We start from the raw sequence: 17440 nt of genomic DNA on the forward strand, positions 1-17440 counted from the left end.
GAAACACAGAGAGAGGCAGAAACATAGGCCGAGGGAGAAGCAAGCTCTCCCCACAGGGAACCTGATGTGGGACTTGATCCCCAAACTGGGATAATGCCCTGAGCCAAAGGCAGACACCCAACTGCTGAGCCACTCTGGCATCCCAAGGAGGGACATTTAAACTGTGATAGAAACGAACAGACATTAGCCAATAATGTATATTACAGACAGAGCAAATACAAATGTCTAAAGATGAGACCTATGGTGCCTTGGAGAAAGAGAGTAATTGAGTATGGCTAGAGAAAGGATGGCTGTGTGTGTGTGTGTGTGTGTGTGTGTGTGTGTGTGTGACATTTACCTGTTTGTTGTCTTTCTGTGGCAGGGGTGACGATGTGACCAAATAAAAATTTATAGAGATTTAAGGGACATAACAAGATATAAACTACAAAGGTAAGCAAAGGCCAAAAATTTGGACTTAACCAAAGTGCAACAAAACTCACTAAAAAGTTTAAGTAATAATAAGTAATAAGAAATGCATTCTAGGAAGATCACTCTCATCTTTTGTCATCAATGCCCAAGTATGTCAGGCACATGCCTAAACAGTAAAATACAGAACAAATATAGGTTCTGCCCTCAACGAGGGAAAGAAACATTAAAAAGTTTATTGACAATATATGCAATAAGATGGTGTTACAGAAATTATACAAGTTATAGAAAAATATTACAGACCAGGAAATGATTCACAAGTAGTAATCTTTAAAAAATAGAAAAAAATCCAGAACCCAACAATATATGATTGTATAATTCACACTATGTGGTATTAACCGAAAAACTACTAGACAAAGAATCAAGAAAAAAATCAAAGAAACAGACCAATAAATGATAATGGTGGAATTAGTAGACAATGACTTTAAAACAGCTTTTATATTTTGAATATGCTCAAGGATTTAAAAAATTTTTTTTAATCTAAAAAAATATGCTCAAGGATTTAAATTTTTTTTTAATTTTTTTTCATTTATTTATGATAGTCACACACACACAGAGACAGAGAGAGAGAGAGAGAGAGAGAGAGAGAGGCAGAGACACAAGCAGATGGGAGAAGCAGGCTCCATGCACTGGGAGCCCGATGTGGGATTCGATCCCGGGCCTCCAGGATCGCGCCCCGGGCCAAAGGCAGGCGCTAAACCGCTGCACCACCCAGGGATCCCTGCTCAAGGATTTAAAACAAAATATAAACATAAGAATAAAAATATTTATATTTTTTAATATTTTTGTATGCTTTTGTATACTTATACATATTACAAATTCATATGTATATGTATATGTGGGGTAGGGGGAAGAAGCACATCAAATGACATTTCTAGAGATGAAAAATACAATTTCTGAAATAAAAATACACTGAATGAGATTAGGAGTGATTAGACATTGTAGAAATGATGAGTGTAATTTAAGACACAACCAGATTAGCCAAAATAAAGCACCACTACCACCACCAAAAAAAAAAAGTAAAAAAAAAAACAAAAACCTTAGTATTGGGGGATCCCTGGGTGGCGCAGCGGTTTGGCGCCTGCCTTTGGCCCAGGGCGCGATCCTGGAGACCCGGGATCGAATCCCACATTGGGCTCCTGGTGCATGGAGCCTGCTTCTCCCTCTGCCTGTGTCTCTGCCTCTCTCTCTCTCTCTGTGACTATCATAAATAAATAAATAAATAAAAATTAAAAAAAAAAAAAACCTTAGTATTATGGATTAAGTTATTGTCACCTCCTTCCCCACCAAAATATGCTGAGATCCTAAGCCCTGGTATCTACAAATATAACTTCAGTTGGAAATAAGATCTTTGCAGATTTAATCAAGTTAAGATTAGATTGGGGGGGGGGAGTGCCCACACTTGACACCTTAATCCAGTATGATGAGTTTCCTTATAAGAAGAGGGAAATTTGGACAGAAACAGAAACTGCCCTGGTAAGACATAGGCAGAAACTGGAGTTCTGTTGCCACAAGTCAATCAACACATAGGTCTACCAGAAGCTGGAAGAGTTAAGAAAGGATCCTCCAGGATCACTAGAAACAGAAACACTATCAAGCAACAACTCCTTGTTTTTCCATCCCTCCCAGCCTCTGGTAACTTTTTTACTTTCTATTTGCACCATTTCTATATCACAGATACATCATATAAATAGAATCACTTAACGCTTGTCCTTTTGTGTCTGGCTTATTTCACTTAGCATGATTTTTCAAGGTTTATCCATGTTGTAGCATGTGTCAGAACTTCATTCTTTTTATAGCTGAATAATATACCATTGTACTTATACATCATATTTCATTTATCCATTGATGTCATCATTGGTGGATGCTTGGACTGTTTCTACCTTTTAGCTGTTGTGAATAATGCTGTTAAGAAAATGGCATACAGGTATTTGTTTGAGTCTTTGTTTTTGTTCTTTAATTTCTTTCAGGAATGTTTTATGGTTTTCAGTGAATAAGTTTTGCCTTTTTGGTTAAATTCATAGGTACTTTAGTCTTTTTGATGCTATTGTAGGTAGCATTATTTTCTGTTTCTAGTGACAAAAAAGTTTTCGAACTAGGAGGGGTAAAGGACACAACACTGAATGTTCTTAATGTCACTGAACTGTACACTCAAAAATAGCTAAAATGCTCATCTCTATGGTATATTTTACCAAAATCTTTTTTAAAAAATGCATACAAACTCTGAAGCAAACACTAAATACATGAGGTACTAGCCAATTGGAGAAATAAAATAAGATACTAAAAAGTACTTAATAAATCCCAAAAAAAGACAAAACAAGAAGAAAAAAAAAGAGGAAAACAAACAGCAATATGATAGGAATAAAAATAACCATATCAAGGATCCCTGGGTGGCGCAGCGGTTTAGCGCCTGCCTTTGACCCAGGGCGCGATCCTGGAGACCCGGGATCAAATCCCACGTCCGGCTCCCGGTGCATGGAGCCTGCTTCTCCCTCTGCCTATGTCTCTGCCTCTCTCTCTCTCACTGTGTGCCTATCATAAATAAATAAAAATTAAAAAAAAAAGTCTTTAAAAAAATAAAAATAAATTTTAAGAAATTAAAAAAAAAAGATTGTTATGTGTTATTTCATTCTTTGAATAAAATTGGTCATGTTGAAAATGCAACTGGGGGCATGTGGTTAGCTTGGCTGAGTGTCTGACTCTTAATTTCAGCTTGTTCTTGATCTCAGAATCATGAGTTCAAACCCCATGGGGTACTCTGCAATGGAGCCTACTTAAAAGTGGCAGCAGCTCTTTTCTGTCTACGGGTCCTGTCCCCATACTTTAATAAAATCACCTTTTTGTATCACCCCCAAAATAAAACAATGATAATAAAAGTAAAAAAAAAATTCTTTTAATTTGAAATTTTTTAAAAAAGAAAACACAACAGGGATCCCTGGGTGGCGCAGCGGTTTGGCGCCTGCCTTTGGCCCAGGGCGCGATCCTGGAGACCCAGGATCGAATCCCACGTCGGGCTCCCGGTGCATGGAGCCTGCTTCTCCCTCTGCCTGTGTCTCTGCCTCTCTCTCTCTCTCTCTCTCTGTGTGTGACTATCATAAATAAATAAAAATTAAAAAAAATTAACAGGGGCTCTTTAAAAAAAAAAAAGAAAGAAAGAAAACACAACAAAGGAGCACTGTGGCTAGCTCAGTCAGAAGACCATGCAACTCTTGATCTTAGGATTGAGTTCAAGCCTCACATTGGGTGTAGAAATCACTTAAAATAAAACTAAAAAAAGAAAAGAAAGAAAAAGAAAACACAACTGAATAGAGCCACAACTAAGTTTTAATAAGGTATGGTGGTAATGAAAAAGATAATGATATTGGAAAATGTACTATTAGGTTTTAAACTGAATCAAAAATTCCTTTTACTTTAAAACCACATTATATTCAAAAACTAAAACCCAGGGACGCCTGGGTGGCTCATCAGTTGAGTGTCTGCCTTCAGCTCAGGACATGATCCTGGAGTTCCGGGTTCGAGTTCTGCATAAGGCTCCTAACATAGAGCCTGCTTCTCCTCCCTCTGCCTATGTCTCTGCCTCTCTCTGTATCTCTCATGAATAAATAAAATCTTAAAAAAAAAAAAAAAACTAAAACCCTATCAGGTATACATATATAAAAAACATAATAAAAAGTTTAAAAAGGAATGAGAATATGGTTGTCTTTTGCTTTTTATTGCTTTAATTACAATCCATGCACTTGAGTTTGAATAAAAAGAAAATTAATGGAATCATGCACAGCAACCAAACCAGAGTAACAACAGTTACCTCAGGGGAGAACATTCTTGGTATATGACTTCTGAAAGATTTTTTAATAATCTCGTATTTAGTATCTTTTATAATGTCAGGGAAATATTAGGTTTTGTGCTGGGTGATTTCTTCATTATAACATATCTGACATCCAGTTATTAATGAGGTCTGGTAATATTCAAATCTATAGTTTATCCCTGAACGATACAGCAGTAAGCACATCAATAATCCTCATTTCATGCAACAGAAAATCTGAGTGTAACTTTTGACCCCCAAACATTTAACTACTTACTAGTAGCCTACTGCTGACTGGAAGCCTTACCCATAACATAAACAGTGACTTAACACAGATTTTATAGATGTATTCTATACTGTATTCTTACAATAAAGCTAGAAAAAAGAAAAAACTATAAAGAAAATCATAAAGAAGGGAAATAATATATTTACAGAAATGTACTCTATTTAACAAAAAAAAAAAAAAATTCTGTCTTTAAGTGGACCTGCAGAGTTCAAATCCATATTGTTCAAAGGTCAACTGCATTACAGGGCAAAAGAGAAAACATGTAATCAATTTCCAAAGGCTCGTATCAAAAATAACTAATCATGCATAGCTACTACTATTTATTGAAAACCTACCATGTGTCACCTATTCATTTTATGTAAGCCTCAGGGTTAAGTATGCCAGTCATGCAGAAAAAAAACAACCCAGGATTAATCTATACCAAGTCTATCTAGCCCCAAAGTCAGTGAATCACAGTATTTTCTCTAACATTTTGCATAAGAATACTTAAAACCTAACAGAGCTCCAAGTGGGTCCTATAAAACATATGACAGAATCTAGCTGCTGAGAACTACCTCTCTGCACTAATGAATGTTTCACCTCCATCCTTCTTTGCTCTAGGAACACAGATCAATTTCATCTGCTAAAGATTGCAATGACCAAAAAAAAAAAAAAAGTAAAATATAGAACTTCTCCCACATAGTCGCTCTGTAACTTAAAAAGGCAGTACAAGGGATCCCTGGGTGGCTCAGCGGTTTAGTGCCTGCCTTTGGCCCAGAGCGTGATCCTGGAGTCCCGGGATCGAGTCCCGCATCAGGCTTCCTGCATGGAGCCTGCTTCTCTCTCTGCTGTGTCTCTGTCTCTCTCTCTCTCTATCTCAGTGACTCTCATGAATAAATATTTTTTAAAAATTAAAAATTTAAAAAAAAAATTAAAAGGCAGTACAAGTAGATCATTCTCAAAAACCAAAAACTCTGCACTCTGGCTACTCAATTCCAATACAATTCAACAGAGCTTTGCTTAAGACTTAAAGGCTATATAATGGCACTAAATTACTTCTACAGACATTCTACATTTTCCAAAATCCCCAAAATAAAACTCTAATTTTAAGTTTAAAAAGAGAAAAGAAAATCCTAAATGATGAAGGAATAATAAATATAAGTCTGCACCCCTTAACAACTTTTTTTCTTTTAAAGAATTTATTCATGAGAGACAGAGAGAGAAGCAGAGACACAGGCAAAGGGAGAAGCAGGCCCCCTGTGGGGGAGACCCATGCAGGACTCAATCCCAGGAACCCAGGATCACTACCTGAACCAAAAGCAGATGCTCAACCACTGAGACACCCAAGAGCCCCGCCAGGGCACTCCTGTCTCAGATGTCCACTGTCATCTCCAGGGCCAAACCCCACTGCTAATATTTTCTAATGGGGCCATCAACAGCTGAGGACCACACTGCTTTCCTGAGCTCTTGAGCAATTTACTCATTTCGAGGATGTTCTTTAAGAACCAACCTCTACGTGTTTATTTTATAAGCCAATGAAAAGAAGAATATTATCCAAATGCTTTCCTTAATTACTTTTAGGGGGCACCCTAAAATCTTTTTTAAAAAAAGATTTTTAGTAGAAAAAAAGGATTTTTAGTAGGCCAAATTCTAGTATAAATGCCAATAAATTGGATATAATTATTTTCTTTCCAAAAACCTTTACAAAGATCTTTCTGCTACCTTTCAGATTTAAAACAGGATTTTATAGATTTAAAACAGGATTTTATCTATAAAAGTTTTAGCTACAAACAGCATTTCTGTAAATTAAACCATGCGGGATACACCTAAAATATAAATGCCTTTCTTTTAAGGATCTAGCTTCTTAAAGAAAGAATATAGAAGGCTACTCTAAAAATACTATTTTTCTGCTTTTCTTAACCTTCCACTTATATATCATCAATCTACTTTTATACACTCACATCCTACTATTGCCCAGTACTTATCCTTTACTATGATCAAACCAGAATACCAAGTCTCTAAACATTCCCTATTGAGTCCAACTTAATCTGCTAAAAATCGTACTTATGAGAAAAGAGACTTTATGTTGGATGAATTCTCATTATCATGCCTAGCACCCCATTATTAAAGAACCCTAATAAAATTCAAGTCTATTACAGAGTAAAAGAGAAAACACGTAAATAATTTTGAAAAGTTCCTATCAAAGAAAATGAAGTAATTATTGCACGTAATTAATGCTGAGAACAGCTGTAACAATAAAATAACCTAACAACAACTACAACAGTTACTACTGTGTATCCTATGTGCTCAAGTAATCCCCAGTGCTTGGAATGAATGATGTCCTATCCCACTACCACCTATCAAAATCCTTCATTTTTCTTCAAGATTCAATTCAGTGTCATCTCTTACATTAAGTTTTTTTCTTTTTTTTTTTTTTTAAAGTAGGCGCTCCCTCCATGCCCAACATGGGGGCCTGAACTCAAAACTTGAGATCAAGAGTCAGATGTTCTGGTGACTGAGCCAGCTAGGTATACTGCCTCATTAAATTTTCTGATTATTTACTACAACTGAATGATAGGTCTCTCTCTCTCTCTCTTTGATCTCCAGAGAACCTTTATTCAACATCCCCTAAAGTATGAATAAATAAATCTTTTTAAAAAATGAAATAAAATAAAAAATAAATTCTTAACGTTCTTCCATATATCACAAAGAATTTTTTTATGAAGATTTTATTTATTTATTCATGAGACACAAAAAAGAGAAAGAGTCAGAGACACAGGCAGAGGGAGAAGCATGCTCTCCCCGCAGGAGCCCGATGTGAGACTCGATCCCGGACCCCAGGATCACGCCGAGTCAAATGCAGATGATCAATCATGAGCCACCAAGGTGTTCCTATCACAAGACTGAGATGAAACTCTGAGCTCAAGTTTATATTGTTCTAATGCTTTGAAGTAGGAGAGATTCTGGTTAACTCTTGGTTAAACAAATCAGCTGAAAGGAATGACTTAGATTCAAATTGTTATATTCCATTTGAGAATGTGAACATACCCATTTCCTAATATTCTGCAACTGATTACTTACCTGAGACCATGGTCTGTAATCTGATAACATCCAGACAGACTGAGAAACAGAAGTACACGTCCAGTCTCTTGATCAGATTTTTCACTCCCAGAGTAAATTAAGTCTTTTCCTCTAAGCAATCTAGTCCTTGATGCTTTTTTACATAATGCAGAAGACTCTGGGAGTGCTGACATAGTTCTTAGAGCTGTTCCTGTACAACAAAATGAATGACCACAATACGCAAAGGCCGGAGAAGCACAATGCTGCTGCCAACAGACACTAGTCCTTAGTCCAACAATATCTTTACTGTAACAACCGGAGGAGGAACAACTAAAGTTGGATGCTGTTTCCATTACACAAAGACTTTCAACATTTCTATGTCTCCATTCTACAGCATCTTCAATATCAGCCAAATCTTCAGCATCTAACATCCACACATATGGAGAAGTGAAACTTTCAGAAGAAACAGGCTTAGTCCAGGGGTGTTCATTATCCATTTCTTCTCCAATACCTTTGTTAGTTAAATCGTGCAAACAAGCATAGTGCTTGGTGGACTGCATGGTAATGTCTTTATTCTTCCATGAAGTCGAAGTAATTTTGCTCGTAGAAGTTTTCAGAAGGCCACTCTGATAAGATGTCAGAATTCCAAGGGCTCTAGAAATCTTCTCTAGAGCCACATCTGTGATTTTTTCACAACCAGACAGATCAAGATGCCGAAGACTCTGGCAGCAACCAAGCCAAGACCAACTATAATTAAAAAATAAGACTATTAGTGGATATTGTTAAAATCTTCAAAACCATTTGACTGCACTGAGTGGATGGGAACTAGAAGATTTAAAATCTAATATAATCAAATATTTACTGAATACCTACTGTCAGGCATCATTTTAGATACTAGGGATAGGAAAAGACAGTAAGAGTAACTGGGGTCTAAGTACTGCTAGCCTAGCAGAAGGGTAGGAGAGGAGAAAGGTATTGAAGGGAGAGACCTCAATTTATTATTTGAAAAAGGAACCAGTGAAGGAAAGGCTGCACACACACCAACAAAAGAGAATAACTAATAATTAAAAGAGGAAGATCCAAAAGAAGCTCTAGGAACTCGGAGTTAGCCAGAGCCAGAGAAGGATACACCTCTCCTTCTGAAACAGGAAGAAGATGCTAATATAAATGCGAGGGTGGGAAAGAGAAAGGTGAGGTAAAATAAGAAGGAAAGTGGCATCTAAGGAAATAAAACTTATAAAGATTGTAGCTTGAGGAAAATGTTACAGTTCCAGAATATGAAGAATGTAAGAGGAAGCTTTGCCAATTGGCATTTGGAGCCCAACTGAAACTGGAAACTTCTTAAAAACATTTAGTGCCGGGACGCCTGGGTGGCTCAGCGGTTAAGCATCTGCCTTTGGCTCAGGGCGTGATCCTGGAGTCCCGGGATCGGGATCGAGTCCCACTGGGAGTCTGCTTCTCCCTCTGCCTATATCTCTGTCTCTCTCATGAATAAACAAATAAAATCTTAAAAAAATTAGTGCCAATCCTACACTGCACAGCAAGGTTCAAAGGTCTAGACATAGTACAGGATTATACAGATGACAGGATGATGCAAATTGAAGTTTTGGATCAGCTGGACCCTATGGACAAGAAGCAAAGTCCTGGACGGTACTATCAAGTTACAGCCCTACATGACTGAGATGTGATAGTAAAAAATAGCAGTACAATTAAACTTCAATTATGCAAACAAGAAATTACAGAAAATTCTACTAACTCAGAGGTAGAAAACATTACACTGAAATATTCAAAAATAACTAACCTGTCAAATGCAGAATCTGAAATGTCAGTCTGGGTCAGATCCAGATGCTCCAAGTTAGGACAAAGTTCTAAAATCTGCCTAACCTAAGGGGGAAAAAAATCATCATGAAGATCTGCAGACTTTTAGGTAGATTAAGAAAGACATAACTTTTAGTAAATAACATAAGCCAGTGGTTCTCAGGCTTCTGTGCATGTAAAAAATCATTTCAATTCTGCATTACAAATATATATTCTTGACTAAAACTCTGGAGAATCTGTTTTAGTAACCATGAGATTAGACCCAGGAAATGTGTATTTCTAAGGAATACTCAAGGAGATTCTGATGTAGGACATTACAAGATGGACTTATAAAACAGTGATTTAATCTCACTTGCCCATTTTACCATGCCCTACATAAAAGCATTTTATAAAACTGTGCTTCATCACTTAATTTAGTATCTGTGAAACTAAATAAATTGTTTAACCTCTCCTAGTCTGTTTCCTTTTCTATAATATGGACACAGTATCTATATACCAAGATTACTATGAAAACTGAAGTGAAATAACATGAGAAGGTAGAAGTGTAAGCCTGCCCATGGGGGGGCACTCTCATGGGTAAATAGCTGGGTTTTTTTTTTCCTTTATTAAATTCAGAGATGGGTAAACCAAATTTAGATCACTGCTACTTTTTCTTAATACCCGAAGTAGTGCCAATTTATACATACCATTTTGCTGGAAACTGCAGAGCTGTATGCTAATACTATAGTTTTTACTGAAGTGCCAACATAGGGTAGAATGTTATGAATTAAGCCATGAAGTAAACGTTTTTCCATTTGTGCAATGCTGATAGCAATCGACTCCTCTGCAGACTCTTCTGTAAAATGAATTCAAAAATCTAAGAATTGGATACCACTAATTATAATTAGGCTACTCAAGGAATCACCAAGTCACTAAATACAAACTACTCTTTGCTATTCTTTTGGTTTTTTTTTTTTAAGTAGGCTCCACGTCTAATGTGAAGCCCAACATAGGGCTTAAACTCCCACTCCTGAGATCAAGATCTGAGCTGCAATAAAGAGCTGGTCACCTAACCCAACTGAGCCACCCAGATGCCCCCTTTTCTCTTTTTAATACTTCATGCTATTCTTCAATTCCGTTATGTATGTAAAGTCAACTTCAATGAACAAGGTCTCAGTAGAATTCAGTATGTAACAGGTCAACTAAAAAGAGACAAAAGAAAAAAAAAGTTTACAATGAGAATGAAGGGAAGATTTTTTTCCACTTGCTTCAAGGATGAAGGTAATTTTCATATCAAGGTAGGTATAGCAGAGAGAGAAAAAATAACCCCAGATTCAGGAACTTGAAAAAAAAAGTTTTGGAAAAACCCTGAATGTTTAAAAGAATACTAGAAGCTCTTCAAGAAAATATAGGATATCAAAAGAAAAATGACTCATAATAAAAAGTATTGTTATTTTAGTAAAATAAAAGGGACATAGAGCTAGAAGAGATTTAAAACAATTGGGCAAGCTCATCATCATGAATCAAGCAAAAGTAAAAGTACCTCAGAATTTTTAAGAAGCATGGCTTTTGGTTTTTGCTTAATAATTTCTATAGAGCTAGGATGTTTACAATAAGATGCAGCACTGTAACAACCAACACAACAAAAACACTACAAACTCCCAATTTGATATAAATGGGAAAAAAACACACCAACTACACTAAAAAGAATAAATTAATAATTGTATCATCTTTCTCAGTATTATTATGCTTATCTGAATACCTAAATGAATGTCTCTAAACATAAAACAGTTTAACAGAATAAATTAAAGTCTCATTTTTAAGAAAGTCTCATTTAAAACAAAACTGAGTACAGCTAACAAATGACATATAAAAAGAAAAAATTCCGAATTTGTGACTAATGGTTCTTCTATGTTTACGGATTCACCCTAAATACCCTGTTTAGTCAGACATCTATGTAAGACGTAGAGATAAAAATGACTTTTGGCAAGCCATATTTATTCTACTATAATTTTATTCCCAAATAATTTTTTGTTTCTGTGATCCTATCTAAATCTGTATTATTTACTCTGAAATCCTTAAAAAACAAAAATCACCCATCCTATGAAGAACAGTATCTTCCTGCAAGACTAGTAAATAGTAAAGATAACTGAACTGAAAAGGTGCTAACATAAAACACAGCTGGTAGATCCAAAGTTTAGTCTTAGATACACCAAACAGCTAAAGAGATCTCTTACTTTATCAAGGCTCAATCATTACAGCTTTAACCTTTCCATCTCAAAATGAATGCTTATTGATAAGCATTCTTTGGTTATCTTCAAGTATTGAGACAAATACACTAAGTTTGGTAAAGACTTTAAAACTCACATGGGTTTTGCTCAAAGTTCTCAGAGGATCTTAACCAATCACCCTATTTAAAATTTTAACTTTCCTCTCTTCCTGGCACTTTTTATTTTTTTCCACAGTACTTGACACTATCCAACATAGCAAATATTTTGCCTGAGTTTATTATATCCCCTCTCCTAAATTTGTTTTTGTATTTTATTTATTTGAGAGAGAGAGGGAGCATGAGCAGGGGAGGGGCAGAGGGAGAAGCAGACTCCCAAATGAGCAAGGCGTCCAATGTGGGGCTCGACCCCAGGACCCTGAAATCATGACCTAAGCCAAAGGCAGACTTTTTTTTTTTTTAAGATTTTATTTATTCATGAGAGACACAGAAAGAGAGGCAGAGACATAGGCAGAGGGAGAAGCAGGCTTTCAGTGGGGAGCCCGATGTGGGGCTCAATCCTGGGTCTCCAGGATCATGCCCTGAGCCAAAGACAGACGCTCAACCGCTGAGCCACCCAGATGTCCCCAAAGGCAGACTTGACTCTTAATCGACTGAGCCACCCAGGTACCCCTTTGCTCTCCAAATTTTAAGGCCTAGCATTTTTTTCCCCCGATTTTGTTCACTACTAACCTTATGCCCAAAAAAGTTCTTGCCACAGGGTAAGCGCATCACCAAATCTAGCTGGAACAGACTTCTCCCTTATGTAGGACCCTCTAAATGTTCAAAACTAAAACATGATGTAATGATTCAACTCACAGAAGTAACCTTGCTACTGGAATATAAGGGAAGGGAAAAGAAATGTGTGGGAAATATCGGAATGGGAGACAGAACATAAAGACTCCTAACTCTGGGAAGTGAACTAGGGGTGGTGGAAGGGGAGGAGGGCGGGGGGTGGGGGTGAATGGGTGACGGGCACTGAGGGGGGCACTTGACGGGATGAGCAGTGGGTGTTATTCTGTATGTTGGTAAATTGAACACCAATAAAAAATAAATTATAAATAATAATAAATTATAAATAATAAATTTATTATAAAAAAATAATTTTATTATAAAAAAATAAAACTCCTGAAACTGTAAGTTCAAAAAAATAATAATAATAATCTTTATATTTATAGTCTTCCCTTTCCACATCTTTAGTTCTTTTCCCAAACCAGCTTACTATATTTTTAAAAGATAGATTAGATGATTTATTCATTCATTCATTCATTCATGGGGGGGCAGGAGGAAAGGGAGAGAGAGAGAAACTCAGGCCAACTCTCTGCTGAGCACAGAACCCAAGTAGGGCTTGATCCCACCACCCTGAGATCACAACCTGAGCCAAAACAGAGTCAGATGCTTAGCCGACTACACCACTCAGGCACCCCCAGTTTGATCTTTTTAAGTGGGCATTTTATAAATGAAAATTCCCTACAGTTTCGGTTTTACCAAGTATTAGAATGTCTTGCCTATTGATTTTTTTTTTTTTTTTACTATTTCACTGATTTTTAGTAATTTCCTAGAATAGTCTCTAAAACACTTTTGTATCTTCCTTCTCCATACTCCCAAATAGCAAATGGAATCTTTCTGCACCTCTACTATGGCTTTACTATATATTGTGAATTAATAATTACATATTCTGAATTCTTTTCCATATGAGTTCTTTAAAGGTAAGGATAAAGGAACACCTGGGTGGCTCAGCAGTTGAGTGTCTGCCTTTGGCTCAGGGCGTGATCCTGGAGTTCCAGGATCGAGTCCCACCTCGGGTTTCCTGCATGGAGCCTGCTTCTCCTTCTCCCTAGGTCTCTGCCTGTGTTTCTCATGAATAAATTAAATCTTTAAAAAAAAAAAAAACCAAACACACACACATACAGTAAACTGCACTGCAAAGTGCTGTAATGAATGCACATTACTTCAGTAAGAACTGCCATTATTTTCTAAGTATTTAAATATAAAAACAGATGGGAAATAATCTTATATACAATTAAATCAAACAATAAATTTTAAATTATTCTTTCAAATTTTACAAAGTACTAGGCTAGGCTTATTTATAAACACCAATTTTTTTAGAAGACACAAAGTATGTGAATCTTAACACCTAATAATTTATAAGCACTTAACTATTAAATATATTACTTGCAAAAAATATATATATATTACTTGCTAAAGCACCATGTACTAATTTTAATTCTAAATCTAGCTTACCAGATTCATCTATATCAGCATCTTCATCCCACTCCTGAAAAGCACGACTTTCATCTTTTCTGTTTTTCACCCATTCCTCATCAGGTTCAGTGTCAAGTTCAGTTGCTGGACCACTATACCAGTCACCTACTCAACAAATAAGTAAGAGGGACAAAATAAGATTAGACTGGCTACCATTACAAAAAAATAACCTATTTACAGTAAAAATGTCTGCACATAGAAAATACTTGAGCTCTAGGCAATGGGCCAGCTATTATTAGAAATGTACAATTATGGTTTAAAAATTACACTTAAATAATATGCAAAGGAATTTCAGACATACTAAAAATAATTATGGAAAATAATTATCAATAGTCTTACATGCAATTTTAGAAATCATTGAAAAGAACTTAACCTTTTCCCCTACTATGGCTTCACACTGGCACCAGCAATACCCTCCAAATGATGATGGCTAATAAAAGTAAGCAAAGACTTTCTGCTCAGTAGTGAATAGCTGGCAATTTAGCAAAAGGTAGGAACATAGTCAAAGGGGAAAGATTAAGGTAAAGCTAAACCATAAATTTAAAGATCCTGGAGAATATACTGTAATTAAATTATACAACTGTGAAGTGAGAGACAATGCAGAATTAATTTATTGAACTCTTAACATTATACCTAAATTATGATTTTTTCAATCTTAACACTACTGACATTCTGGGCTGGGTAATTCTTTGCTATAGGGAGCTATCCTGTGCATGATAGTACAGTGTTCAGCAGCAACCCTGGCCTCTACTCACTGGAGGCTAGTATAATCCTCCCAAATGGGACAAACAAAAATGTCTCCACAAATATTTCAAAATGTTCCCTGGAGGATGGTAAAATAAATTCTGATTAAGAGTCACTGGAAATAAACACCATAAATTAGAAAGAAAAAAAAAGAACAAAAATAAAAACTGTTTTTATTGAAATTTTTTGTCTCAACATATAAGACAAAAAAGAAGCATACTTAAGATGTGACTAACATAGAAGTCTTGTACAGCATTTTTACATTTGATCTGTACATCAAACACTACTTAAGTATTAATTCCTACTAATTAGTTATTAACAGTTAAAAAATATAACTAAACAATAAAGTATTAAATATATCCACATTAGCCTTGACCTTTCACTTAATATTTCATTTTCCTATAACAGGAAAAATTATTCTACATAAAAAAAATTCCAATCATTTAATAAATCTACTCAATACTTCAAACTTTGCTCAAAAAATAAATATTTAACAACAGCTATTTTAAAAGTGCTATATAATATTAAAATTTAACTTTAATTTTTTAAATTTATAAGTATAGGAGAAATATATATTTCCACATCAAAGTGACAATTATAGAAAACAAAAAAATTTAATGTAAATGTGAAGTTAAAAGTCACTTAAAAGAAACGGTTTTATCAGTTTCATACAAAATAGTGTATGCCATATTACTTGTATTTACTCCATGACTGCACTTTATGCTCATAAAAAGGAAATTCTCTTTAACTATTTACATGAAAAAGTAACTTACCACAATGAAATAAATATGAAATTGTGATTTGTAGAGTAAGGCATTACCAATCACAAAAAAAAATATGCTACAGACAAAAACATTATTTTGAGCTACTAGCAAGGCAGCCATAATGTCTCATCTTTAAATGTTTTGTATTTTTAAAATATTCAATCTAATTATTTAACGCTGTTCTGACAACCTATCAATTTCAATTTAGCTCCAAACACAGTCAGAAGTAGGAGGAAGTAGAATTTTAAAAGTAGCGTAATGAATATCCATGACCTCATCATCTATCTTCAATAATTATCAACATTTTGCCAATTATTTTGCATTTTCTCTACTGTTTTTACCAATTATTTTAAAAAGAAACTGCACACATCACAAAAATCACCAATGAACACCTCAACATTGCTAGTTTTTCAAAGTATATACAAAAAACACAGCATCTATGAAATCTACTTTTTGGTCAACCTCTCAGAATTTCCCTCCCTGACCCTGCTTATTAATGTCTACAGTAATCATTTTTTAAAAATGGATTGATGTTATTTTTTAAAACAAACTATAAGTCTCATTTACCTACCTCTAGCCCAATGAACAGGGTAAAGATGTTTCCAAAGCGATCCAGTTTTTGCGAGCTGAGACCATTTAGTGCTTACTTGACTGCATCGACATAATTCTTGAGGATTAAGATAACTGAAAATTGACAGCATTACCTCAGGAGGAAGATGGGTTATACCTGTGGACTGTTCTGACACTTCCGCTTCTGAAATAAGAAAGAAAAACTTCAATTAAAGGTTGTAAGAGCAAATACAGTAAGAAATTATAATCACATTTCTATAAATAAAATCCAGTGCCTAAAGTCCACTTCTTCCTGCTTCCAAGATGCGAAAAGGAAATAACATGGATTAGTGGTAACATGGGGATGTTTAACTTGTTAAGAACCCGTGGGGTTAAACTATCATGGCCCAAATCGTACTTCATCAGCCGGCTACAATAATGAACACAAAAGTGACTTCCTCTTACAAAGGTGTCACAGAAAAAACAATACTCACTTTGTAGCGTAAGAAGCATCATTTGAAAAAGGAACTCAGCAGGTTATACAGCTTCAAGTATGGAGTCAGCCAGATTATGAGATCTCCAGGGCATTTTTAATGACACACACAAATTTCACAACACGTTCCATTCATGTGACTGTCAATATTTTCCTTGTGCTCCTTCTTTGATTTTCACATTTGATATAAGAGATCTGTGAAATCTAACTTCTATAACCACAGGTGGCCTAACCACTTCTACTATTTGTGAGCCAGTTGAGACTGTAATGTAAACATTTCTAATGCTGGTGTACATTTATCAGCAATCTTTTGTCAGCAACTATTTTAAAAAGTAGTCATTGAATATGCAATTTCCTATAATGAAATACTTCAGTAGCAATTTTCAAAAAAATGCATATAAGATGCTACAATAAAGAAGATAAACTACAGGAGATTCATCAATAAAGATTTAAAGAATTTGAGGTACCTTGTATCTCTGATTTACCCCCACAAAACAACTTAAATACAGAAATGCCATGATCAAATTACTTTAACCTAACCCTTTTCAAAAGGCAAATATTTAATCATAATATAGCTATAATTTGCTTTGAAGGAGTGGGAAAACTAAATGTATAAGTGTGATGCTTTTAAATCCCATGTTATAATTACAATTAAACTAGACACAACAGGTCTTGGCTTGGTATCTAAGGCACAAGCTGTATTTCAGAGTGAAGCACACAAGCTTTATGGCTTTAATTACAGGTTCACTTACAAAAACATTTTTGTTTTAACATGCATCTCACCTACTTTGTTAAATAAAGAGAAAAAGGATCAATTTCAAAGAATTTTAAGCTATGTTAACAGGAATGTCATTGCTATTGCCCATCTAGAAACAGAAAAGAAATTTTTACTAGCCTGAGGATGCTAATTCTCTTTAATGATGTTTTAAAAGGCAAAGCTATCAAAGATCAATAAGAATAAGCATGTAGC

General features: G+C 35.4%; 1 protein-coding gene across 2 annotated transcripts in view; it reads right to left on the reverse strand.

The window, feature by feature from the left end:
• Positions 1 to 17440, reverse strand: part of FBXL5 (F-box and leucine rich repeat protein 5) — a 42437-nt gene that overhangs the window by 9963 nt on the left and 15034 nt on the right. For both annotated transcript variants that reach the window (XM_055326651.1, XM_055326650.1), the window contains exons 5-9: positions 16000 to 16182; positions 13900 to 14025; positions 10097 to 10245; positions 9394 to 9476; positions 7614 to 8339 (exon numbers count right to left, since the gene is read on the reverse strand). In XM_055326651.1, coding sequence (XP_055182626.1) covers positions 7614 to 8339; positions 9394 to 9476; positions 10097 to 10245; positions 13900 to 14025; positions 16000 to 16182 — 1267 coding nt within the window. The remainder of the gene's footprint in view (positions 1 to 7613; positions 8340 to 9393; positions 9477 to 10096; positions 10246 to 13899; positions 14026 to 15999; positions 16183 to 17440) is intronic.

Source organism: Nyctereutes procyonoides, unplaced genomic scaffold (genome assembly GCF_905146905.1).
Source record: "Nyctereutes procyonoides isolate TBG_1078 unplaced genomic scaffold, NYPRO_anot_genome, whole genome shotgun sequence".
Taxonomy (NCBI): Eukaryota; Metazoa; Chordata; class Mammalia; order Carnivora; family Canidae; genus Nyctereutes; species Nyctereutes procyonoides.